The sequence below is a fragment of the Chiloscyllium punctatum genome, chromosome X (genome assembly GCF_047496795.1).
Source record: "Chiloscyllium punctatum isolate Juve2018m chromosome X, sChiPun1.3, whole genome shotgun sequence".
Classification (NCBI taxonomy): Eukaryota; Metazoa; Chordata; class Chondrichthyes; order Orectolobiformes; family Hemiscylliidae; genus Chiloscyllium; species Chiloscyllium punctatum.
This window is the reverse complement of record NC_092791.1, coordinates 23,704,440-23,730,144: the sequence shown is the minus strand read 5'-3', so window position 1 is coordinate 23,730,144 and position 25,705 is coordinate 23,704,440. Positions and strand designations below refer to the sequence as shown.

Genomic DNA, 25,705 nt, shown 5'->3' with positions numbered 1-25,705 from the left:
CAAAAATCCCTACCCCAAAATCCAAAATCATTTTGCTTTGACAGGTGGTGGTTGAAATACCCTTTTTATTTAAGTATTAGATTGAATTAGAATCCCTACAGAATGGAAACAGGTCCTTTGACCCAACAAGTCCACAGTGACCCACCCAGACCCATTCCCCTACTCTATATTTGACCCTGACACTATAGGCAATTTAGCACGGCCAATTCACCTAACCTGCACATCTTGGGACTGTGGGAGGAAACCGGAGCACCTGGAGGAAACCAACACAGACACGGGGAGAATGTGCAAACTCCACACAGTCAGTCACCCGAGGTAGGAATTGAACCCAGGTCCCTGGTGCTGTGAGGCAGCAGTGCTAACCACTGAGCCACCGTGCCACCCCAGCATTCTGATAGAAGTATTGGACAGGGCAAATAGGGAGAAAATGTTTTCCACTTATGGAATGATCGAGAATGAGAGGGTACAAATTTAAAGTAATGAGTAAATAAAAAGTGATACAAGGACAAGCTTTTTCATATTGTAAATGGTTAGGATCTGGAATATACTGCCTCATTTGAGGTATTCAAAAGGGAATTCGATGGCTGTTTGAAAAGAAAGAATTTGCAGGGTTATGTGGAGAAGGCAAGAGAATGACAGTAAGTGAAATGGTCATCTGGAGAGCTAGCCCAGAAATGATCAGGCTGACTGATGTTCTTCTGTGTTACATTATCCTCAGTGATTTGGCCATTAAATATTAAAACTTCACTATTTCCACCCAAGAATCGAATAAAGCCATCTTTAATTTAGGGATGGTAATACTAAAGAATCATATGCCATGTATTTAAGACCAACTTAAGAACTTTCAATGCTCGCTCTCAATCTGAGAATAAAAGAATGATATAATAAAAGAAAATGCAGCCCAAAACATTAAGATGAAAATTATGACAAAATTAATTTTTTCACTTTTGTTAAAATTTGCAATTTTGTAGAAAATTATACCGTACATACACAATGAACCAGAATTCTGCACAAAATGGTGAAGCAAAATCAATACTATATGCAGCCAAATCACCATTATACAGAATGCAGTGGCTCCACTACACTTAATCGCATTACCCAATTTGCTCTTCGTAGGATTGAGATCCTCAAATTCAAAAATAGATGAAAACATTTAAGTGGTCAAGTTGATAGGCATTTTTAAAGGGCTAAGACATGGAAAAATACAGTTAGACAACAACCTAACACTTCACTGCCCTTCTGGGACATATAAAAAATACACAGAAGCTCTTACCCACAAATTTCTGCGGAGTAGATCTTTTTCGTTTTGCAATGGTGTTAGCAAGCCTATCTATAAAAGAAGGCCTGTCAGGGGCTGGCTGAAGGATATGGTCAGGCATCACATCCATGTCACGGTTCTCCTCCCCTGCTGATGAGAGAAAGCACCCTAAAATCTGGTGATCAACTGATGCACATTGTACAGGCAGCATTGGGAACAACAGTGGAAGTTGCTTTGAACCAGCTTTAGCGATCATTTTAAACTGCACAAACGTTTAAATTCTTGTTAACCAATTCATTTTGGCAACAGAAACAGAGCTCCAATACATTCCACGAGGCATTTTGCGCATTTGCGCCACAATGAAAAGAGATCAAGAAACTGCCTATAAATTCTATAATTTTGCCAGCCTTTAAATGAATTTTCTGGAAAATGTTGTACAAGCAGAATTCATCTTAATTTTCTTTCAAGCAAGTTGCAGCACGAGTTATGCAAATTGAACCCCAACCTACACTGAGTGCACTCTCAACATTCATTGTGTGGCATGCATTCTTAATGCAGTTATAGGTCATGGATTCATTCTGTTTGAGTAGTGCTAGGTCTTTAACTAGATCATATGTAAAAGGAGTTTGGACAACCATGACAAAGTCTAAAGTAGCCGTGGGTCCACAGCACAACTGCCACTGATTAGACATTTGCTGGCAAATTCAGACAGGCCATAATAATTGCCAGTGTAGAAAGTAAAGTATTCTCTCAGGTGGTCTTTTGATCCAAAGTGCTAACAAAAACAGACGAAGCCTTATTTGGTTGGGCTAGATGCCGATACTGGATGACTAAAGTGGAAAGTGTTCCCAGTATGGGCATCTTTTCATCTTGAAAGCTAAATTCATCTGGAACATTTTAAAAGGTACTGAGGTTGAACAAGTCTTTGTTTGCACCAAGATATTTTATAGTCGTTAAGGATATTGATTTGCCATCAAGTTTCATAATGTAAAGGAAGAGTATGAAAAGAATGGGATATCGGATTTCTATTAACACTCTTAATACCCTTTTATCATAGACCTCCAACCATTGCCACCATGTATACCCTCTATCCCTTTCCAGTTTCCTACGAAGCGGTGAATAACAAATAGCTGCAAATTTGCTCTGGCCATGATCATTTCACAGTGGTAGTATGAATGGTATTTTTTGTTCCATTACAAATACGAAGTTGGTTCTCCCAGCAGTTGCAACATTCTTTAGTTGAAGCATTTCCCCAGGCTTGATTCCTGGTGTGGGTTAATGTAGATGTGTCTGTGTGTGTTACCTTGTGCAGGGTGGGCCTGAGGGAGAGGGTGGGGTGCAGAGAAAAAGACAACCAGTGTTCTTGCTCCAAATCACAATCCTTCTCTTGATTGACATCAAGTCATCAACATGGGATAAATGTAAAATATGTATTCGAGACAAACACAGCTACTGGACCCATTTCAGCAGGTATTCCCATTTCAGCAGGTATTTTTCTGTGCAGTTGCAGCTATACTGAGTGTACTATCTAGTTGGTGTTACTGGTGACTTGATCACGATTACCACTTGATTGCTCCTACTTCATTTTCCATTCTTCCCAACCCATCTCCCATCCCCTTAAATTCTCTCCTGAAGATACCACGCTAGGATATAGTGGTCATCATATGCAGAAAATAGGCAGGTGAGCAGAATTTGCTCCTTAACAAAAACTATTTTTCATATACATTGCAAAGACAAAATCCCAGGACATAATTTAAGTATATTCACATAAGCAGGATTTCAGTATCTCATCCAGTAGCCATTCTTCATGCATAAGCCTAGAGTAAATGTCAGTTGGTTTTCTGACCATTCTTACTCTATACTTACAGAAAGTTTTGCTGTGGGGTTACTGGATAGTAATCAGAAGCCGAAACGAAAACATATTTCTGCTTCCTAAATGAGGGTGAAAACCTTAAATATTTAAGTTGTACCATTAGGTACAAAAATTGCATAATATTTGAGAGTCAGTTGGAGCGACACACTTTCTTTCTTTTGTAGTTTTCTTTAGGCATGCATGAAACCAAAAGTTTAAAATAACATAGTACAGTGGTCAGACGTGTTACTGGCCAGCTTTAAAAGTGCCAGTCAGGATATGAATGTAATCATCTAAACTACTTCAAATTGAGAAAGTTTTAAAAGATCTATTGCGAAAGGTTGCAATTCTGGAGCTGGTAAATGGCAAACAAGTGGTGACCTGATACCATGGAAACCAGCGATACATAGAAACCAGACTATAGAATAATCTCAAGATTTACATGTCACATGCAGAAGTTGAACTAATATGCTGAAATCATTATAACGTTCAATGGATACAAATCTTACAAGGAAAGATATACAAGCAAGCCAATGTGAACTATCGCAAAGTGATAGCCACAGAAACTTTCAGAAAATTTACATTTAATTTATAGAATATGCTATTCAGCAGATTCCTAAATACCAAGTCATTGCAAGAATTCACCATTGTTAACAGTATAACTGATCCAGTTTACAGACTGCATTTATTCACGCTGGAAATTAGATACTAAATCTACTGCATAAGTTGTTGTGAACTTGCAATGGTGGAAATAGCACAACCCTCAAATTACTGTTTCTGACATTAATATACAAAACAAAACTGTTAAAACCAAATACAAATAAATATTACATTAACTCATTAAGTTTTTGTGTTCTTTCAAAAATAATTTGGGATGTTGCAACAATGGCATAGCAGCATTTATTGCCCTCTCATAGTAGCTCTATAGGCATCAAGGATCCAATTTTATGAACTGGAGAGGGGTGGTAGGTTCTTTCCTGACATCAGTGGACTAGTTAATTATTTATAAAAATACAGCCTATTTTGGAGTGGGGGGTGGGGGCTCACACTTACTGAATTTATTCTTCAAATCTAATGGTTACTGGACAAAGCCACAATTACTACACTACCTAGTACTACAAACAGTAATTTCCAGCCTTCAGCAAGTTATGCTTGGTGTATTGAAACATACATAACATGGCCTTTTATAGTTCATCTAAAACAATTACTTATGTAGCATTACACTTCACCATTTATTATCTCACATTTTCTTCGTATTATAAGCCATGCCATACTCCTCCTTTAAGGAGGTTAGATGGAAAAGTTATCATGCTCCCAAGTCTTGATGTACAAGTGGTCCAGTGTGACATTAATATTTCTGTTCCCATAAGAACTGCTTGGAAATCAGAAATTTGACAGTCACAGGCAAAGAAAAATGACCTATCTTGTACACACCAAAGATATTTGTCCAATCTGGACTGGTCCTGGAAATCACACTTTCTTTTATCATATCATTAAGAACATCCCTCACATAACATCTTGCTCCTACATTGAATAAAAGGTACTGGTAATACAATAATTGTGTTTTTTTTTAAAAACCTGCAGTAATCTTTAAAAAAAGCCCCCAAAAAACCCCAAACCACAAATGAAAAATAGACATGGGATGCAAAAAGAATACTGGAGCTCAAATAATGATGAAGAACCCACAAGTTCATTTAACTTCTTCATTTAGGCACTCCTCAAAAACTATGAAAGCACCAACTTGGGAGAGAACAAAACCTAGTTTGATCCTCCAAGTTTTGCTATCAAAACCGATCCAAGATTGGTTCTCATTGCAACAGTGTTTGAATGCTGCAGCAAGAAAGTCTTATTGCAGCTGGTTAGGGCTTTGGTGTGACAATTCCAAGAGTGTTGTGTGCTGTTTTGGTTTCCTTACCTAAGAAAAGATACACATCATACAGGGAGAACAGCAAAGGGTTACCAGACTGATTCCTGGTATGGCAGGTAGGCCATATGAGGAGAGATTGGATGGGTATGTATACATTAGAGTTTAGAAGAATCCAGAAGGAATCTCATTAAAACGTAGAATATTCTGACAGATTTGACAGACTGCATTCAGGGATGATGTTATCCCTGGCTGGGATGGATGAGAACAAGCGGGTCACAGGCTCAGGATACTTTCAAGGCCATTTCAGAATGAAACCAGAAGAAATTTCTTCATTCAGAGGATGGTGAACCTATGGAATTCTCTACCACAGAAGGCAATAGAGACAAAGATACTGAAAATTATAGATTTCAAGAAGTAAATACGTTAAGGGTACGGGGAAAGTGCAGGAGTATGGCATTGAGATAAAGGATCAGCCATGATCGTGTTGAATGGCACATTGTTTTTGATAGGCCAAATGGCTTATCCCTACTTTCCATCTTTGTGTTTTTGGATTCTGATTTTTGAAATAAATCCTTTAAGATGAAATCGAGGATTTGGTTTATTAACAAAACATTCAAAACATCGGTTAACTGCTTTCCTCCTCCAACAACACGAACAATCAGAAATTAAGGCAGGACAGGAGATAGGTTATAAATTACAAGTTTTGGTATATCCAGAGGCATTAAAAATCAGTTCACGAGATACAACTTTCTGGAGGTCAATATCTAATAACACATTTCCTCTGTGAGCTGCACCCAGTTGTTCATCTTACATGTAAAAAGTGTAGGTTTTTTCAGCCAGTAACTTGGAGACATATGGAGGGTCTGAGGCAGGCTGCCAACTCAGGGTCATGGTCTCCGTTTGGAGGCCAAAAAGCAACTGACAATGAATCCCAGAATTGTAGTCTTCTCGATCAACCTGTTTCGACATGCTGTGACACACCTCCAGAGCAGAAAGTACTTGAACTGGATCTTCCAGCTCAGAAGTAGGGACATTACCACTGTGGCACAAGACCCCTCCCAGAATTTGAGCTATTTTAATCAGCCTACTCAGACATCCCACGACACGCATCCAGGGCAGGTGGGACCTGTACCCAGATACTCCGTCCCAGAGGCAGGGATACAACCATTAACCGAAAAGACCCCTCCCAGAATTGTATATTTAAGCAATTTAATAGGCTAAGGTTTTAGTCATATGTCAATGACAGGCATTTCAGGTGCTGATTAAAAATTTGTCTATTTAGCAGTTCAAAAAAAATGCTAACTGGAAAGTGAAACTAGCTGTAATTTTACTGCCCCCAGAGTTCTCATTGCAAGGTGAAGAGATCATTAAAAAAGTATAAGCACCCATTCTAACAGAATGGGATTGGTATTTTCCTTTGTCAAGAGGTGGCCCGTCTCTAAGCCCACTGGAATGAAATGCAGGGGGTTCAGAAACTTCTGGAAATATAATGTGATCAGCCTTAGCCATTTTGAGAGTTCAGCAAAGCTGTCCATTTTTAAATTAAACAGAATTTAAACATTAAAACATCAAAGACGATAATTTGCTTTGGGATTTATCTTCATGCTCTCTGGCCATGAATGCCTTCATCCTTGGCGGAAAAACAATGAACTTTTGAAAAACGACATGTTTGAGGAGAAGAGAAAAAAAGTGTTAAGACATAATTCTCATTCATTACAAATAAATAAAACATACACAGGTAGCAGAGGGATTGGTGATGCCCTGTTGTATTTTCTTTTCGAAACTGGAAAAGTTGCAAAATCTATCTTGAGTGTATTAGAGCATTTGAATTTCAGCTGCTCTGGAGCTCAGCTATGCTGTGGTCAAGCAGGAAGTGGGCTTCCTGCTGCCTGATCTGTCTTACTCTGGGGGGTTCTATTGCCTCCCCAGGGCTATCCAGCTCCCCCCATTATAGCTTTTCAACCAGGGAGGTATCTTCCTTCCTACCAATTACCTATGTGGGGAGCTCCCTGGATCCTCTGCAGACTTTGGGAAGGCAGCTCTGGTTAGCCTAGCTCTCCAGTTAGCCAATGAAGCAGTTAGCTTCTTTTCATCCACATTAATCTGCTGGGTTCTGAAACATCCTGATATGCCGGCTTCCAAGAGATCAATTGTGTTAGGGAATTCTGTAGTCAGAGGTACAGGCAGACGTTTCTGTGGACGGCAGAGAAAAATCAGAATGGTGTGTGGTTTCCCTGGTGCCAGGATCAAGGATGTCTGAGAGAGTGTGCAGAATGTTCTCATGGGGGAGAGGGGCCAGCAAGAGGTCATTGTACACATTGGAACCAACGATATAGAAAGGGAAAAGGTTGAGATTCTGAAGGGAGATTACAGAGAGTTAGGCAGAAATTTAAAAAGGAGGTGCTCAAGGGTAGTAATATCTGGATTACTCCCAGTGCTATGAGCTAGTGAGGGCAGGAATAGGAGGATAGAGCAGATGAATGCATGGCTGAGGAGCTGGTGTATGGGAGAAGGATTCACATTTTTGGACCATTGGAATCTCTTTTGGCGTAGAAGTGACCTGTGCAAGAAGGATGGATTGCACCTAAATTGGAAGGGGACTAACAAACATACTGGCAGGGAAATTTGCTAGAATGGCTTGGGAGGATTTAAACTAGTAAGGTGGGGGCGGGGGGGGCGGGAACCCAGGGAGATAGTTGGGAAAGAGATCGATCTGAAATGGGTACAGTTGAGAACAGAAGTGAGTCAAACATTCAGGACAGGCAGGGACAAGGTAGGACTAATAAATTAAACTGCATTTATTTCAATGTAAGGGGCCTAACAGGGAAGGCAGATGAACTTAGGGCATGGTTAGGAACATGGGACTGGGATATCATAGCAATTACGGAAACATGGCTCAGGGATGGGCAGGACTGGCAGCTTAATGTTCCAGGATACAAATGCTACAGGAAGAATAGAAAGGGAGGCAAGAGAGGAGGGGGAGTGGCATTTTTGATAAGGGATAGCATTACAGCTGTGCTGAGGGAGGATATTCCCGCAAATACATCCAGGGAAGTTATTTGGGTGGAACTGAGAAATAAGAAAGGGATGATCACCTTATTGGGATTGTATTATAGAACCCCTAATAGTCAGAGGGAAATTGAGAAACAAACTTGTAAGGAGATCTCAGCTATCTGTAAGAATAATATGGTAGTTATGGTCGGGGATTTTAACTTTCCAAACATCGACTGGGATTGCCATGGTGTTAAAGGTTTAGATGGAGAGGAATTTCTTAAGTGTGTACAAGACAATTTTCTGATTCAGTATGTGGATGTACCTACTAAAGAAGGTGCAAAACTTGACCTACTCTTGGGAAATAAGGCAGGGCAGGTGACTGAGGTGTCAGTGGGGGAGCACTTTGGGGTCAGCGACCATAATTCTAGTTGTTTTAAAATAGTGATGGAAAAGGATAGACCAGATCTAAAAGTTGAAGTTCTAAATTGGAGAAAGGCCAATTTTGACAGTATTAGGCAAGAACTTTTGAAAGCTGATTGGAGGCAGATGTTCGCAGGTAAAGGGACGGCTGGAAAATGGGAAGCCTTCAGAAATGAGATAACAAGGATCCAGAGAAAGTATATTTCTGTCAGGATGAAAGGGAAGACTGGTAAGTATAGGGAATGCTGGATGACTAAAGAAATTGAGGGTTTGGTTAAGAAAAAGAAGGAAGCACATGTAAGGTACAGACAAAATAGATCGAGTGAATCCTTAGAAGAGTATAAAGGAAGTAGGAGTATACTTAAGAGGGAAATCAGGAGGGCAAAACGGGGACATGAGATAGCTTTGGCAAATAGAATTAAGGAGAATCCAAAGGGGTTTTACAAACATGTTAAGGACAAAAAGGGTAACTAGGGAGAGAATAGGGCCCCTCAAAGAGCAGCAAGGCGGCCTTTGTGTGGAGCCACAGAAAATGGGGGAGATACTAAATGAATATTTTGCATCAGCATTTACTGTGGAAAAGGATATGGAAGATATAGACTGTAGGGAAATAGATGGTGACATCTTGCAAAATGTCCAGATTACAGAGGAGGAAGTGCTGGATGTCTTGAAATGGTTAAAGGTGGATAAATCCCCAGGACCTGATCAGGTGTTCCCGAGAACTCTGTGGGAAGTTAGAGAAGTGATTGCTGGGCCTCTTGCTGAGATATTTGTATCATCGATAGTCATAGGTGAGGTGCCGGAAGGCTGGAGGTTGGCAAATGTGGTGCCACTGTTTAAGAAGGACAGTAAAGACAAGCCAGGGAACTATAGACTGGTGAGCCTGACCTCGGTGGTGGGCAAGTTGTTGGAGGGAATCCTGAGGGGCAGGACGTACATGTATTTGGAAAGGCAAGGACTGATTAGGGATAGTCAACATGGCTTTGTGCGTGTGGAATCATGTCTCACAAACTTGATGGACTTTTCTGAAGAAGTAACAAAGAAGATTGATGAGGGTAGAGCAGTAGCTGTGATCTATATGGACTTCAGTAAGGCGTTCGACAAAATTCCCTATGGGAGACTGATGAGCAAGGTTAGATCTCATGGAATACAGGGAGAACTAGCCATTTGGATACAGAAATGGCTCAAAGGTAGAAGACAGAGGGTGGTGGTGGAGGGTTGTTTTTCAGACTGGAGGCCTGTGACCAGTGGAGTGCCACAAGGATCGGTGCTGGCCCCTCTACTTTTTGTCATTTACATAAATTATTTGGATGCGAGCATAAGAGGTACAGTTAGTAAGTTTGCAGATGACACCAAAACTGGAGGTGTAGTGGACAGCAAAGAGACCTCAGATTACAACAGGATCTGGACCAGATTGGCCAATGGGCAGAGAAGTGGCAGATGGAGTTTAATTCAGATAAATGCGAGGTGCTGCATTTTGGGAAAGCAAATCTTAGCTGGACTTATACACTTAATGGTAAGGTCCTAGGGACTGTTGCTGAACAAAGAGACCTTGGAGTGCAGGTTCATAGCTCCTTGAAAGTGGAGTCGCAGGTAGATAGGATAGTGAAGAAGGCGTTTGGTATGGTTTCCTTTATTGATCAGAGTATTGAGTACAGGAGTTGGATGGTCATGTTGTGGCTGTACAGGACATTGGTTAGGCCACTGTTGGAGTATTGCGTGCAATTCTGGTCTCCTTCCTATCGGAAAGGAACGGTGGGCGGCACGGTGGCACAGTGGTTAGCACTGCTGCCTCACAGCGCCAGAGACCCGGGTTCAATTCCCGCCTCAGGCGACTGACTGTCTGGAGTTTGCACGTTCTCCCCGTGTCTGCGTGGGTTTCCTCCGGGTGCTCCGGTTTCCTCCCACAGTCCAAAGATGTGCAGGTCAGGTGAATTGGCCATGCTAAATTGCCCGTAGTGTTAGGTAAGGGGTAAATGTAGGGGTATGGGTGGGTTACACTTCGGCAGGGCGGTGTGGACTTGTTGGGGCGAAGGGCCTGTTCCCACACTGTAAGTAATCTAATCTAAGATGTTGTGAAACCTGAAAGGGTTTAGAAAAGATTTACAAGGATGTTGCCAGGGTTGGAGGATCTGAGCTATAGGGAGAGGCTGAACAGGCTGGGGCTGTTTTCCCTGGAGCGTCGGCAGCTGAGGGGTGACCTTATAGAGGTTTATAAAATTATGAGGGGCATGGATAGGATAAATAGACAAAGTCTTTTCCCTGGGGTTGGGGAGTCCAGAGCTAGAGAGCATAGGTTTAGGGTGAGAGGAGAAAGATATAAAAGAGACCTAAGGGGCAGCTTTTTCACGCAGAGGGTGGTACGTGTATGGAATGAGCTGCCAGAGGATGTGGTGGAGGCTGGTACAATTGCAACATTTAAGAGGCATTTGGATGGGTATCTGAATAGGAAGGGTTTGGAGGGATATGGGCTGGGTGCTGGCAGCTGGGACTAGATTGGGTTGGGATATCTGGTCGGCATGGATAGATTGGACCGAAAGGTCTGTTTCCATGCTGACTCTAATTACATTTGGACCAGCCGTACAGAAGCAGCTTGTGGAGGTTAGCTATGTGCAAATGGCCCTGTTTCTTATGTTACAACAGGGACTCCACTGCAACAAGTATTTCATTGGGTATCATGTGCTTTTGAGGTTTCTGGTGGTCATGAAAGTTGCTCTGTAAACACAAATCTGGCTGGTGGGACTAGATTGGGTTGGGATATCTAGTCGGCACGGATGGGTTGGACCGAAGGGTCTGCTTCCATGCTGTACATCTCTTGTACTCTGAGGGAGGACTCTGCCAGCCTCATCAGCTGCATTTCCATCAAACTGCTATTTTCGCTTTCATACCGTGGCAGTTTTTTTTTGACTCTTTGACTGGGAGAAGCATCCTATTCACCCTCTGCCTGTTGGTATGGTCCTTCTGCTCCTGTTCCCAGTTTACCTGGACTATGAATTGGTCTGCCAGTTCAACTTCAGGCTTAGTCCCTTTAAAGTCTATGAAGTCTTCCATGACCTTTCTGAACTTCGTTCAGCTCTTTGCACTTTTGCAGAACCTTGCTGATGCAGTTTCTTCTCGGGCATCCCTCTTCTTTTGCTCGAGGCCTGGCAGAACACCCTATGCTGAATAGGTCCCCTTCTGCCCCATTTATTTATCTTGGGTGCTCTCTTTTCCTCATTAACTTAGGGAGACCAAGCTAGAGCTTGCAAAAGTTCCTGTGGTTGTGCAGTCTCTCTTGGCATTCCAATCCATAACATTCCAGATTGATTCCTAAGATTACTGGAGCTGAGACTAAATCACATTAGAGGTGAACTCGGTGGAGAGGTACAGATCTGATCTTCAGCCCCGACCACCAATCTAGGCATTATCTTTCATAGCAGATCAGGGAAAGGTTTAGAACCCTTCCTGACGTGAAGGGCTGTGTAGTCAGAGAGTTTGATTAAAACAATAGACTTGCTCGCTTTCTGGGAGAGTTAAAGGGACACTGTTCCTGTGAGGACAAAACTCCTAGATTTTTTTTAGGATTTTGCCTAGGTTGGCCACATATAGTGAAAACCCTCCAGGGGAATTGGGGCTCTGTGCAGTGGGGGTCCCTGGCTCTGCTATGTTCCATGCAGATCATCTCTCCCTGGACTCATCCAGTTTCACAGGCTTGCCTTTTAGCTTCCATCATTCTGGTCTGGAATATTCTATTTTATCGCAACAAAATACATCAGCCAGAGGGCTTTTTGGACCCTTTAGGTTTTCTGTTCCAAGTGTCTAGCCTGCCCTGTTTATCTGTTGAATATTCACTGGGATCTTTGGAAAGGAGCTGCCTGGAGTTCCTCCTATGGGTGAGTTTGTAGCTGTCTGCCACAATAGCTACATTCCTAGCTGTGAGGGTTCTCTGTTCCTTCAAAGACACACACAGTTGTGGAGCCAGCAATTTTGATCTTCCAGCAACAGCAGCTTGAATAATTCATTTTAGGGGTGTGGTGTATTTTTTACAGAGTGGACCACAAGTTGAAAAGGGATTTTCTTTCACCTTTCAAACACCAATTGGTTTCTTTCAATCATATTCAAGCTGGTTTTAAAATTTTGGACTGTTCATATTTTTGTGCTTTTTATCAACTTTTATTTGGTTTTGGCTAATATAAATGGATCAATTCAGAATGAGCCCCAATTCTGTCACGGATAAAGGGGGAAAGGGGGCAAATTTAAATTATGATGGCTTTCCTCTCCTTCGATTTATTCCTTTCTCTTTTTATTCCCATCCCTTCCTGAGCCAAAAGTATTCTCCAAACCCTGGTTTTCATACTTCATTTTTGAAATAAACCCAGAGCAAAATCCTTTAAGACGAAATCAGAGATGGTTTATTATTAAAACAGTCAAGATGTGGAGCAATTGCTTTCTTATTCCATGCACACACACACACTTCGGAAATTATGGAAGATGGGACTGGAGAGAAGAGGATATAGGTCATAAGATACAAGCTTTGGTAAATACAAAGATATTAAAAATGAGTTCCAACTTCCCAGAGGTCTGTGTTCAATAACAGTTTCCTCAGTGAGTTGGGCCCAGTCATTTTCTTTCTTGCAGTAATGTAGGTTTCTTTTTAACCAGCAACCTGGAGACAGAGAATGGAAGGCCAAGGTAGGCTGCCAATTCAGCATGGACTTAGAACTGCAAAATTGTAGACTCAACCAATTCAAACAAACAATGTGTGTCTTCTAAAGCAAGAAAGCAATGCAGGGGTTCAGATGCTTCTGGAAATACAATATGATCAGCCTTGGCTATTTTATTAGTCCAGCAATGTGTCAATTTTTAAAACAAACAGAATTTGAACATGACAAATGCATTTTTATGGATGATGAGAATTGGAATATGAACATGTTTGGACATTACTGGATTACAAAGAATTTATGAGACTGTTTGGAACTCAAAGTTCAAAAGGTTTGTCTGCTATTTACAAAAACCAAGTGACTGTTGGACACTACTTTCCAAAGATTTGAGAGACAGGCAAGGATGGAGTTTTATTGCTTTAATTGTTGAGCAAAAATAGATCGCTAATGGATCTATGCTGTGGCACCTCGCAACAGCCTCTGGACGGAGTTAATTCTTTTTTTCAATACATACCTAGAAGTTGTGGACAGATGTTGAAGAAGTTTGCAAGGACAGGAAGTACTGTCTTTCCATCTTTAAGAATTGGAGCTCGGAACCGAAAGCAACATTCTCTATATTTCTCACAGTGAAGTAGTTTGACAAAAACCTGATAAAGTTTCAAATATTAATTTAATTAACTCAAACTTTTCCTCAACTGAATCTGAAATCTCATCTCAAGATTTTCCATTATTCTGCAACTGTCAGCAATCGGATTTTGTTGACAGAATTCAAAGGAAATCAAAAGTGAAGCCAATCCATATATCTGTCATCGCAATTCAATCCTGACCTTCGGGGTGTTGTTGTTGTGTTTCCCTTTTTACCTAATTTTTTTCCTTCCCAAAATAACTGTGTACATAAGACAGTTTAGTTTGCATGTGAATTAGTTGAAAACCAGTTTGCCACTTGTTTGAAGATTAGATTTGCTTGTAATAAAAGTTATAAGTTTCTTGAAAGTTTGTTTTGTTCAAGATAACAATAACAAAGAAAAACTGATCATTTTGGTGATTGAAGAAGATTTATAGTCTTGGTGTGGCTTGTTGAGTAGTGGGGCTTGATTTCCAACACTGGAATTGTAATATGTAATATGTAACATCTTGCTGGAATTATAATATGAAACACAGAATATAGCTTTCTTTTGGGATTTCTCTTCTTATCCTCTGGCCATGACCCATACCTGAATGTAGACCAAATTCTAACGTCTAGTAATTGGACAAAGAGCACACCGAATAGCTACCTTACAGAAACCAACAATGAAAGTAATATTGCTTTACAAGTATGAAGCTGAAAAAAAAATCAGCTTTGGAGAGATGGGAAGGTGGGGGGAAACGTGGGACCATTAAGGACAACTTTAACATTCCAGTGAGGAACAAGGGGAAATTACTCCTTGACAAAATGTTAAGAAACAAATCAGACCTGATTTTGAAAGAGGCGGCCGTATACACTCAGTTTACATTCAACTCAAAGCTATGGAAATAATCAGAATCAAGAACCACACATGACAGTGAGGATAAATCTAGCAGCAAATAAAAGTTCACAACAGTAAACTATTTTTATACGCTGGTTTTATGCTACAACACAGCTTGTATCATCTTCTGCACGAATACGTGTCAAATTTTCCCTTGAATGATTTAAGATTTATGCCTCAAATACTCCCCTTTGCAAAGTGTTCTATGTTCCAACAACTTTAAGAAATTTCTTCTGAAGTCACTTGCATTTATTTACTTTTAGGATGATGCACATCTATGGGAATGCAACATTTATTCTGATCCCAATGTGCCCTGAAGGTGTTCAGTCAACCAAGTAGTTTGAAACACGCAAGCAATTTACTTGCTCTGATGGTCACAGGTGAGCCAGTTGAGTTTTTCTAAGAACCTGCAGCTTTCGCATTCATTTTCTGACATATGATCACAAACAACCAACTGCTAAAAGATTGGACTGCCATCTATAGGCTTGGATGAACCAGCTGTTTAAATATGAATACACTACAGTCCTAGGCTAAGGTGTACAGCAAAAACTGAAAAGGTGCTTCATAAATTATCTGGGAGGATGGTAAAGGCTGAAATAGAAGATTCTGTACTGATTACTTAAAGATACCAAAGAAACCATGGATACAACTAATGCAAAAGGATGGATCCTTCGGACCCACTGTTGGCTATCTAAAACCAAGACGCGTTATTTTTGTTTAATATACTGTACAGTGGTCAAATTGAACTTTTAAGAATTGGTTGTTTTCAAAGACCTTAACTTCTTGAGCATAATAGGGTAAAGTAATTTTCAGATATTTGCTGCTTGGATGTACATGCTTAATAGCTCTCTAATTTAGGAATTTTCTTATTTTGTCCTTTACGGTCTTATATACTGCAAATTATCTAAACATACCATGTGTGAAAGAAGTTAAAACAGCACAATTCAAATTGAAGAGGGTACTTTTGGACAACTGACTCTTGGACCTCAAATACTCAGGTAGTTGCCCAATATGCTGCTAAAAAACAGTGAAGGCAGATGCTCTAATGAGTCAGTAATCGTCAGTCAATGACGGCTGTTTCGTTATTTAAGGAGACATACGACTGTGCAACATGAATGGTGATTCATTTTCTCCTGCAGGCAGATATTTAAATTGTTCAAATACTCTCCTTCCTGATTCACATGATCCAAATGGATTAATTTGTATTAGTTTGCCTAGGGAGCTTTAACAGCCTTGAACTAATAAAATGGAAAACATCCTCTGACCTCAAAGTCTTGAATTAGGTATGAACACATCTTGGAGACAACGAGAATAGTAATCAGCCTCTAAATTATAATTTAACTAATCATTCTCCGGTACTCTCCGTTTTGGTAGAATGTGTTCTGTTTTGATCTATTTCTTTTCATCACATAATCTGGTAGCTGGAACTGTCCGATACACATATTCACCTCACCCAGCAGGAAATTAACATGATGTTAAGGAGCTGCTTTTCTGAATGATAAAACAAAGACCGAACACAAGTCACCCTAAATTCTCTCCAAATGCCTGGCTAAGATTTACCAGATTTGCTAAAGATTGGTGCCATGGTGATGGTGCACAAATTCCACGATATTATAATATGAGTGACTTATGGGATGAGATGCATCATAGCACACCTTTCTGGGTCTTGTAGACTAGTTTAGAGCCCCTTGCTGAAAAAAAACTGAATGGCTGAATATCACAGAACTGCACCATTGCTCCCCTACCCTGACCACATTAATATCAATGATGTCATGGAGTCTGTTGAATTAATGCCACCATGATTCCCACAGCCACTTACCAACCAAGGAAGTCAATCACTTGCCCAGGATTGAGAAAGGGTCGGATTTTTAGGAAATTAATTGAAATTTTATATTTCAATTAAGTAACCTAAGCATTTTGACAACTAGACATGTCCAGTTTTTCTCAAACTGGTAGTATTTTATTGATGTTGATTGAAATTGTATAAATTGTAACCAGTAATGAAATATGGTAGGGATCATACACAATGCCAGAGATAACCCTACATTCACCCATTTATGTATTTATCGATAGTTTCAATATAAATTCATCAATTTAAATCCAACCTGGACATTCTGTCCAAATATTCTGTGATTCATTATTAATTTGGAGCAATTCCTTAGAACCAAGTGCTTGTCAAAGTCCTATTCTGCGTCAGGGCTTGCTATGCTCAGATGTGCATCAGATATTGACTTCTCTGTTCCTGATCAATCCCTTTGTTAATACATTTGAATTACGTTTCCAGCAAATTGTTGAGAGTGCTTTCCATTGAAATATCAGATAGATCAAAAGTTCAACACAACATTTGTTAAATTAGATGATTGGACAGATCCTGCACCTTTGTGCAGAGCTTTATGCAGGGAAGGGTGCCCCTTAAGAGGCGATTCTGCTGGTGCCATTTAAATAAAATGAATCTAGAATCAATTTTACAGAGGTAAATTTTGGATTTGACAAGTTCCTAAGGTGTGTGAATGATATCTGAATGACTAAGCACACTTTTTCAAACATGAAAAATATAGCAGTGTACAAGTAATGAGTAGCTAACCAGATAACTATGCAACACCATAATTACCATTTGGATATGTCACTGCTAGTTATACGCTATCTGTTTCACTATCTTTGGGTGACCGTGGCACAACTAGACATAGTCCCTGCTTCCCCAGACTAACTATAGCACTGCTGGTTACAGACCTTGCTGAGTAGATGGCTGTGGTGGCTCAGCATTCAGACTCTGTAGGTAGTTGTGACAGCGCTCCTTGTGCTCCTCCAGTGAACTCTGCTGCTTGTAACTCCGACCACAGTAATTACATTTGTAAGGCTTGCCGACCGTGGGAGAGGAGACTAAAGAAAACACAAAATTATCAGAAAAGCATTAGATTATGCAAGATAATCTATGATGTGACATTGAATTGGACATAATACATTAAATTCAAAATGGAAAAATACTAAAAATATGAAACAAGCCAACAATATCCAAGATAGGTAACATTCCAGACAAAAACTCTTCATTTCGAAGCACTACTTTGTTTGCCCAGAGCTTCCATCTCATCTCAGGCAAAATATCCAGTCCAGGACAGCATCCAAACATAGTTACCCCAAGCCACAAGGTTCAGACATGGGCATCACAGGAATAGGAAACTGCCATTTTTTTTTGTCTCCCCCATTGCTGACTATTAGCTGATTAATGATCAGTGTGTCAGAACAATAGGCATTCAATGGAATTGTTAACTCTGCATATAGACAGCCAATGGTACGGAGTAGCACAAAAATAACTGGATGTGAAAAGCTGCATCTCTAAATTAAACTGACTTTCAGTCAACATACACAGTCTTAAAATACAAACCATTAAGATTTTGATCTTTAGGGAAGTGTTTGCAATAAATGGAATCGGGCACTCGTTGGACTTAAGTGCATCATTCATGCAACTGAAGTAGTTAATGGTGAACTGGAACAGAGTCTGGGAGTAACAGTCGATTCAGTATGCGACAAGTCAAAAAGTAAAATGTTGGCTGAATATATAATCGTGCTATTAATTTAGCTGATTGCATATCATGGAGGATGAGGCAGGATGGCATATCATAGTCAAAGTCATAGAGGATATATTCTGGGATTTTGGGGTCATTTCAGTGCTTGTGGCAAATCCAGAGAAGTTTACAAGCATAAAGTAGTCAAGGATAGTTTTCTTAGGAGAAAGCACTGATAACAACCATTTTGAAAGGCAGGAAACAATACCTGGAAAGAGGAAACCACTTCTTATGGCAGCTAGCATGAGAGCCAGGAAGGAAAGTTGGATCATTAGCAGAATGGTGTCAATACCGTAAAGGGAGCAGATCTTATAGTCAAGTTAGGCTTGCAGAGGCCAATGGAGGAAACGAGGGGAAAAAAAAACTGCGGAATATTGCACGATTCAGGCTAGAGCAGGGACATGATTTGACTTAGTAAGCGAGGTAGTCAGGTTGAACCGACAAGATTTGTCAACTTTATTACCCACATAAACTGTTAACTTTTTTGAATAAATTATATATTATCACTGTCCTTAAACGTTACAATTTTCACAAACTTAACCTTTTAGTCACTGAAAGCAGTAGCTCATACCAAAAATGAAAAGCACAAAAACATTTGAGACACAACTGTTATTTAAGGAGATTACCATATACAGTATACGCTTGCTGTGGTACTCAGTATTGTTCCAAAGAAATCCCAATCCTTCTGTTACAAGCAGTCAAATTGCTTTTGGCCACCAACATTTCCATTACCAGAACTATTTGTCCTACCTTCAAATACACGGTCAATTGGTGTAGGAGGTAAACTAACCACAAACACAAACACAAACACCTATAGGAGACACAACCATGTAAGCTGACCATCCATATACAGATGCATCTGAACCACAGCAAGCATGCATCAATTATTTCTTCTTGCTGTTCCCTTGATAATTATGCTGTCTTCAACTTCCTGGATCCCTATGCATCAGCTTGATTTACAACTATCCTATCAAGAGCAACATAAGTACCAAGAATTACAAATGTCTAAAATGGTGATACACTTCCAACCAATTCAGCTGAGCAATATTACTGGAAGCTGTTGATCCCCACATTGATATTACTTGGTTACCTACAACAGCAAAAAGGCTGTCCTATTTAAATCACATTCTTGTATCTTTTACAAATATTTGTTCAAATTTCAATTGAAAAATCAGGGAATGTTCTCAGTTGCACGGTCAAATGTAGCTGCAGAGTAAAACGCTGATGATTTGCAGTGTAAATGTTGGCTGTACCAGTTTATTTGTAAAAGAAAAAGTAATCGTGGGGTGAGCATACCCGAGTTCCTTTGCTTTTGGGCAGCCTGAATACTCTTAGTTGGGTAATTCCAGATTCCTGTTTCACAGTTACCTTTTGCTGCACGTGAACTGTGGAACCATTCAGAGAATGTTTCAATAGGGCAATTGCAGTTCCCGGTAATGTAGGTTCCATGAAATTGATAATTCAGGCCAAGTTCTACAGTATTAGATCCACATTTTAAGCAATCATATAGGCAGCTATTTTAAAGTTTAAGCCCGACTAGCTTTTTCCCCCCTTGGGTGATGACAGTAATTGGCAGGAAGGGAAGGAAAGATAAAAGATGTCAACGACTTTGATGAGTTATTAATCTTTTTTTGCTTCATCACAACATTTGTCATTTTGTACACATGGATTCCATCACAACCATTTCAAAGTCGACCATTCAAAATAGAATACTAATTATGGAGTGGCACCATTTTTGGGAAGTGGTCAATCTCTTTTCTTTAAAGATGTTGCATTTTAGAAATTCTTCACTCAACTCAGTATTACATACGGTTTGATCCATTCTCTCAAATAAGGGGCCCAACACTGCACGCAATACTGCAGGTGGGGTCTCAGCAAGATTCTATACAATTGAAGCAAGATATTTTTACTCCTAAAGTCAAATCCCTTTCCAATGAAGGCCAACATTTTGCTTGCCTTTGTGACTGCTTGTTGCACCTGCATGTTGGCTTTCAGAGACCTTTTTAAACAGTGAAACATTTCAATGTGGACTCCAAAATAGGTGCATTTATAAAAGAAAGATCGATTGTTTTACTCACATTTTGTTTTGACACCATAACACACTTACTACAGCTCTCTACAAATACATCTGCAAAGTGCTAATTTCTTGATGTTTTCTAAGTGATCAAAGAGGATTTAATAGCATTTTTAGTTCAACCCAGAAGGGAATGTATTGAAGTGCAGCAGATGCGCTGCAGAAACTTTAGCTAAAAAGATTTCCTTTTATAGCTATCTTCAGCTGCTGAGACCCAACCTCTGGAATTCCCTCTCCAAATCCCTCTTTCAACCCTTAAGGCATTCCTTAAATCCCACCTTTTTGACAAATCTTTTCACCGTCTGCTGTGGCCTCATGTGGCGTGGTCTCAACATTTGCTTGATAATGCTCCTGTGAAACACTTTGGCATGTTTTGCTCTGTAAGAGCACTATATAAATACAAGTTGTTGTCATCATCTGATATTAACAAACTAGCTGTTTAGTTTCCAAAAACCTTGATCTTGCCATTTCCCTCTCACCGTTCAGCTGGACCTGAGAAATGGCCAGTCTATTGGTGACTGAGAACACGTAGGTGTGTCCGTTCTGCCCATCATAGCCCAGATGTTGGTTACAGCAGATTGACACTATTTTGTTAGTGCAATCCTAAAGTCTCTGTGAAATCAAGAAACTTAGCACTAAGAAAAACACACTTCACATCCAATGCGGTTACCAACTTATAACATTAATTTATAAAACTTCCAACACAATGTCCAAGAAGTCACTCCCCTCATGAATTTATCCAATATGTAATATCTAAACAAAACAGGAGGATCCTAAATTTGATTCCCAGGCTGGAATAAATTAGCCAATCTCTGCCATCCTTTAACAGTCTACGAAGTATATGAAAGGAAGGCTGTTTGTTTCAACTCTTCGTACACCAAAGGGATTAGACAGTATAGTGAGTTAGACACTGGCCTCTGGATAGGAATGTCATTTTGGGGTTAGTAGTGCTAAGGGTTTGGACATTTTCAACACAAGTCCTAGAAAATATTGTCTCAGAGTTAGAGATGTAAAGCACGGAAACAGAACCTTTGGTCCAACTCGTCCAAACCAACCAGATATCCCAACCCAATCTAGTCCCATTTGCCAGCACCCGGCCTATATCCCTCTATTCATATACCCATCCAGATGCCTTTTAAATGTTGCAATTGTACCAGCCTTCACCACTTCCACTGGCAGCTCATTCCATACACGCACCACCCTCTGTGTGAAAAGGTTGCCCCTTAGGTCTCTTTTATATCTTTCTCCTCTCACCCAAAACTAATGCCTTTTAGTTCTGGACTCCCCCACCCCAGGGAAAAGATTTTGCCTATTTATCCTACCCATGCCCCTCATGATTTTATAAATCTCTATAAAGGTCACCCCTCAGCCTCCGATGCTCCAGGGAAAACAGCCCCAGCCTATTCAACCTCTCCCTGTGGCTCAAATCCTCAAACCCTGGCAACGTACTTGTAAATCTTTTCTGAACCCTTTCAAGTTTCACAACATCCTTCTGATAGGCAGGAGACCAGAACTGCATGCAATATTCCAAAAGTGGCTTATCCAATGTCCTATGCAGCCGCAACATGACCTCCCAACTCCTGTACTCGATACTCTGACCAATAAAGGAAAGAATACCAAACACCTTCTTCACTATCCTATCTACCTGCAACTCTACTTTCAAGGAGCTATGAACCTGCACACCAAGGTCTCTTTATTCAGCAACACTCCCAAGGACCTTACCATTAAGGTGTACAAGTCTTGCTAAGATTTGCTTTCCCAAAATGCAGCACCTCGCATTTATCTAAGTTAAACTCCATCTGCCACTTCTCAGCCCATTGGCCCATCTGGTCAAGACCCTGTTGTAATCTGAGGTAACCTTCTTTGCTGTCCACTACACCTCCAATTTTGGAGTCATCTACAATCATACTAACTATACCTTTTATGCTCATATCCAAATCATTTATATAAATGAAGAAAAGTAGGGGACCCAGCACCGATCCTTGTGGCACTCCACTGGTCACAACCGTCCTCCACCACCCTATGTCTTCTACCTTTGAGCCATTTCTGTATCCAAATGGCTAGTTCTCCCTGTATTCAATGAGATCTAACCTTGCTAACCAGTCTCCCACGGGGAACCTTGTTGAATGCCCTTACTGAAGTCCATATAGATTACGTCCACCGCTCTGCCCTCATCAATCCTCTTTGTTACTTCTTCAAAAAACTCAATCAAGTTTGTGAGACATGATTTCCCACACACAAAGCCATGTTGACTATCCCTGATCACTCCTTGCCTTTCCAAATACATGAACATCCTGTCTCCTCAGGATTCCCTCAAACAAACTGCCCACCACCGTCAGGCTCACTGGTCTTTCATTCCCTGGCTTATCCTTACCACCCTTCTTAAACAGTGGCACCACAGTTAGCCAAACATCAGTTTTCCGGCACCTCACCTGTGACTATACAAGTATCTCAGCAATCACTTCCCTAGCTTCCCAGAGTTCTAGGGTACACCTGATCAGGTCCTGGGGATTTATTCACTTTATCCTCATCTGTAATATGTATCGCCTTGAAATAAAACTTTCAAACTTGGAAGGTCTACTAGTAACATTGCGAACAAGTAATGGCTAGATAGTTTTCTAATCAACTTTCTCAGAGATGCTATTACACACCACTGGAGCAAGTGGTACTTGAACTCAGGCCTCCTGGTTCAGAGGTAGGGACACTACCACTGCACCATAAGGCCCTTAGCCAAGCACCAGATATTGTGATAACCCTTATAAAGCCCATGGGGAATCAGTAATTAATCTTTTGGAGCTCACGGAGTAGGAGTTCTTTGGTAACAGGCAATGGCCTGCCCAGCTGAAACTCATCACATGATAAAACAGACCCTTTGTCTGTGATATATAACACTTCTAGATAGATGAGAAACAATAAAGCAGACCCAATCCCACCCTCCCTACTGCTTCCTCACTTTTGATGGCTTGTATTGGCTGTAACAGGTTTTGCATGTAGATCTCCAATTGGCTGTATGGGTATTTTACTTGTTAATAGTTTTTTTAAAAAGTCATGGCGATTTGTTGGGAGGGAAAACAAAAGTTGTGTTCAGAGCACTTCTGAATATTAAAGAGAGAGAGACTTGGATTCCATTCCCACCTGCTCCAGAAGCGTGCAATAACATCTCTGAGCAGATTGATCAGAATATAAAGGCAGCCCTAGGTCTCTTGCAGTGCATTGGTGATATCCCTATCGCTGATCCAAGAGGCCTGGGGTTCAAGACTCACCTGCTCCACAGGTGTGTAACAACATGTCTGATCAGGTTGATTAGGAAAAACAAATGCAGACCCAAGGATGGGACCTGGACTGGGACTAGCCTTTGTATGCCATTAGTGGTGGCTCTATTTTGGTGCTCAACAATAAACAAAGTTCCTTTCCAGTCAGGTTTCCCAAGTTATTCCAGATATTAATCTACAAAAGCAACACTCTACAGGTGTTTGGAAACTGAAATAAAAACAAGTGTGCTGGGTAATATGGTTGTTAAATTTGATGATGATACAAAGACAGTTAGGAAACTGAGTAATGAAGATGACATAAGGAGGCTCCAAATTAATCCATTGTTAGTGGACAAATATCTGGCAAATGAAGTACAATGTTGAAATTGTCCATTTTAGAAGAAGAATATAAGATGTCGTATATTATCCAAGAGATCGCACAGGTGCAAGATGCAGAAGGACCTGGGCGTTGCCTTATGAGGAAAGGTTGGACAGGCTTGTGCCTGTAGGAGTTTCCAAGAGTAAGGAGTGACTTGATTGAAACACGCAAGATCCAGAGAGGTCTGGACAGGATGGATTTGGATAGGATGCTTCCTCAATCTAGCACTAGGGTCATTGTTTAAAAATAAGGGGTATTTAAGAGGGAAGCAAGGTGAATGTTTGCTTTCTTTCAGAGGTTCACAAATCTCAAAATGCAGTGGAAGGGGAGTCTTTGAACATTTTAAGGCAGATGTAGAAAGGTTCTAATAAGCAAAGAGGTCAAAAGGTTATTAGTGGTAGGTGGAGCAATCAGATCAGCCATGAAGTTACTGAATGGAACAGCAATGTTAACGAGGCTAACTCCTATGGTGCCTCCTCCTGCACATGATTCACATGTTTGTATGTCATCAAAAGGCCAATCAGTATCTATGAAGAAAGAGTTGACATTTTAAGCCGATGACCATTTGTCACTGTAAAAGGTCAATCTTAAAAGTTAATGATTTCTCCCTCCATAGATATTACTTGAACTAATGAGTATTTCCAGTCTTTTTTTAAGTTTAGAATCCTGTTTATCGAGAAATGTGACACAATAATGGAAAACATTTGGAAGAATTGCTTAACTCTAGGTTTTCTATCCTGAATGAAAAGTCTGGAATTGAGATAAAATTGGATGGTTTTTTTCATGCTTTGTTCACAGAGACCTTTCAGAGATGAATAAAGAGCTAAATAGTGATATAGTATCAAGGTGATTAGCATGTGCTTCAAATAAGGATACATATGGATTAGAGAAGCCTTTCCAGCAAAGCTCTTAGCCATGCTGCTTGAGAAATGAGACAAAGGCACTCTCTTCATTAGAACAAACAACAAGAATTCAAGGAGGAGAAAGTGAGAACTGCAGATGATGGAGATCAGAGTCGAAGAGAATGGTGCTGGAAAAGCACAGCTGGTCAGGCAGCATCCGAGGAGCAGGACAGTAGACGTTTCTCTCTTGACTCTCAAAACGTTGACTCTCCTGATCCTCAGATGCTGCATGACTGGCTGTACTTTTCCAGCACCATACTCTTCGAACAAGAATTCAAGGTGACATTAGATGTTAAAGCTTGTTTTTAAACTCAAGGTGGGAAAGAAAATTAAAGAAAAAATATCTGCAACATGACCAGTATTCGTCAATAATGTTGCTTGATATTGATCTGAATTGCAATTCTGGAACAAGGACACAATGGCTCTAAATACTGAAGTGATAAAGTCTTCCGTAGCACAGAATTGTGTGTGTTCCCGCCAAGATTGACCAACTTTGAAATATTGGATTAGTGGTGCTGGAAGAGCACAGCAGTTCAGGCAGCATCCAACGAGCAGCGAAATCAACGTTTCGGGCAAAAGCCCTTCATCAGGAATAAAAGAAGGGCTTTTGCCCGAAACGTTGATTTCGCTGCTCGTTGGATGCTGCCTGAACTGCTGTGCTCTTCCAGCACCACTAATCCAGTATTTGATTTTCAGCATCTGCAGTCATTGTTTTTACCAACTTTGAAATATTGCCAGGCTGCTGAATAAAATGGAAAATTTAGGATACGTGAACAGAAGACAACATATGCATGAAGTAAGGCTATTCTAACAATCACAACCAGTCCTTTGTATGCCCCAGATCCAAAGCTGAGAGCACAAAACTTTCAGAAACCGAAGCAAATGCAAATGAATAGGAGCCATTTGAATCATTTTGCAGATGGCTTTGGCTATTATACTTGCATAACTTTGGTTACTGTAGAGAGCAAAGGAAAAATGTCTTCCTCTTAAAAATTGCTGT

At 40.4% G+C, this 25,705-nt stretch overlaps 1 protein-coding gene across 9 annotated transcripts in view; it reads right to left on the bottom strand.

Moving 5' to 3' along the window:
- The window catches only part of ikzf4 (IKAROS family zinc finger 4), a 208,062-nt gene that overhangs the window by 13,180 nt on the left and 169,177 nt on the right, over positions 1 to 25,705 (bottom strand). For 8 of the 9 annotated variants that reach the window (XM_072567371.1, XM_072567372.1, XM_072567374.1 and 5 more), the window contains 2 exons: positions 17,267 to 17,416; positions 1,274 to 1,408 (listed from right to left, as the gene is read on the bottom strand). In XM_072567371.1, the coding sequence (XP_072423472.1) occupies positions 1,274 to 1,408; positions 17,267 to 17,416 (285 nt within the window). The remainder of the gene's footprint in view (positions 1 to 1,273; positions 1,409 to 17,266; positions 17,417 to 25,705) is intronic. The other variant, XM_072567373.1, reaches the window with a different exon arrangement.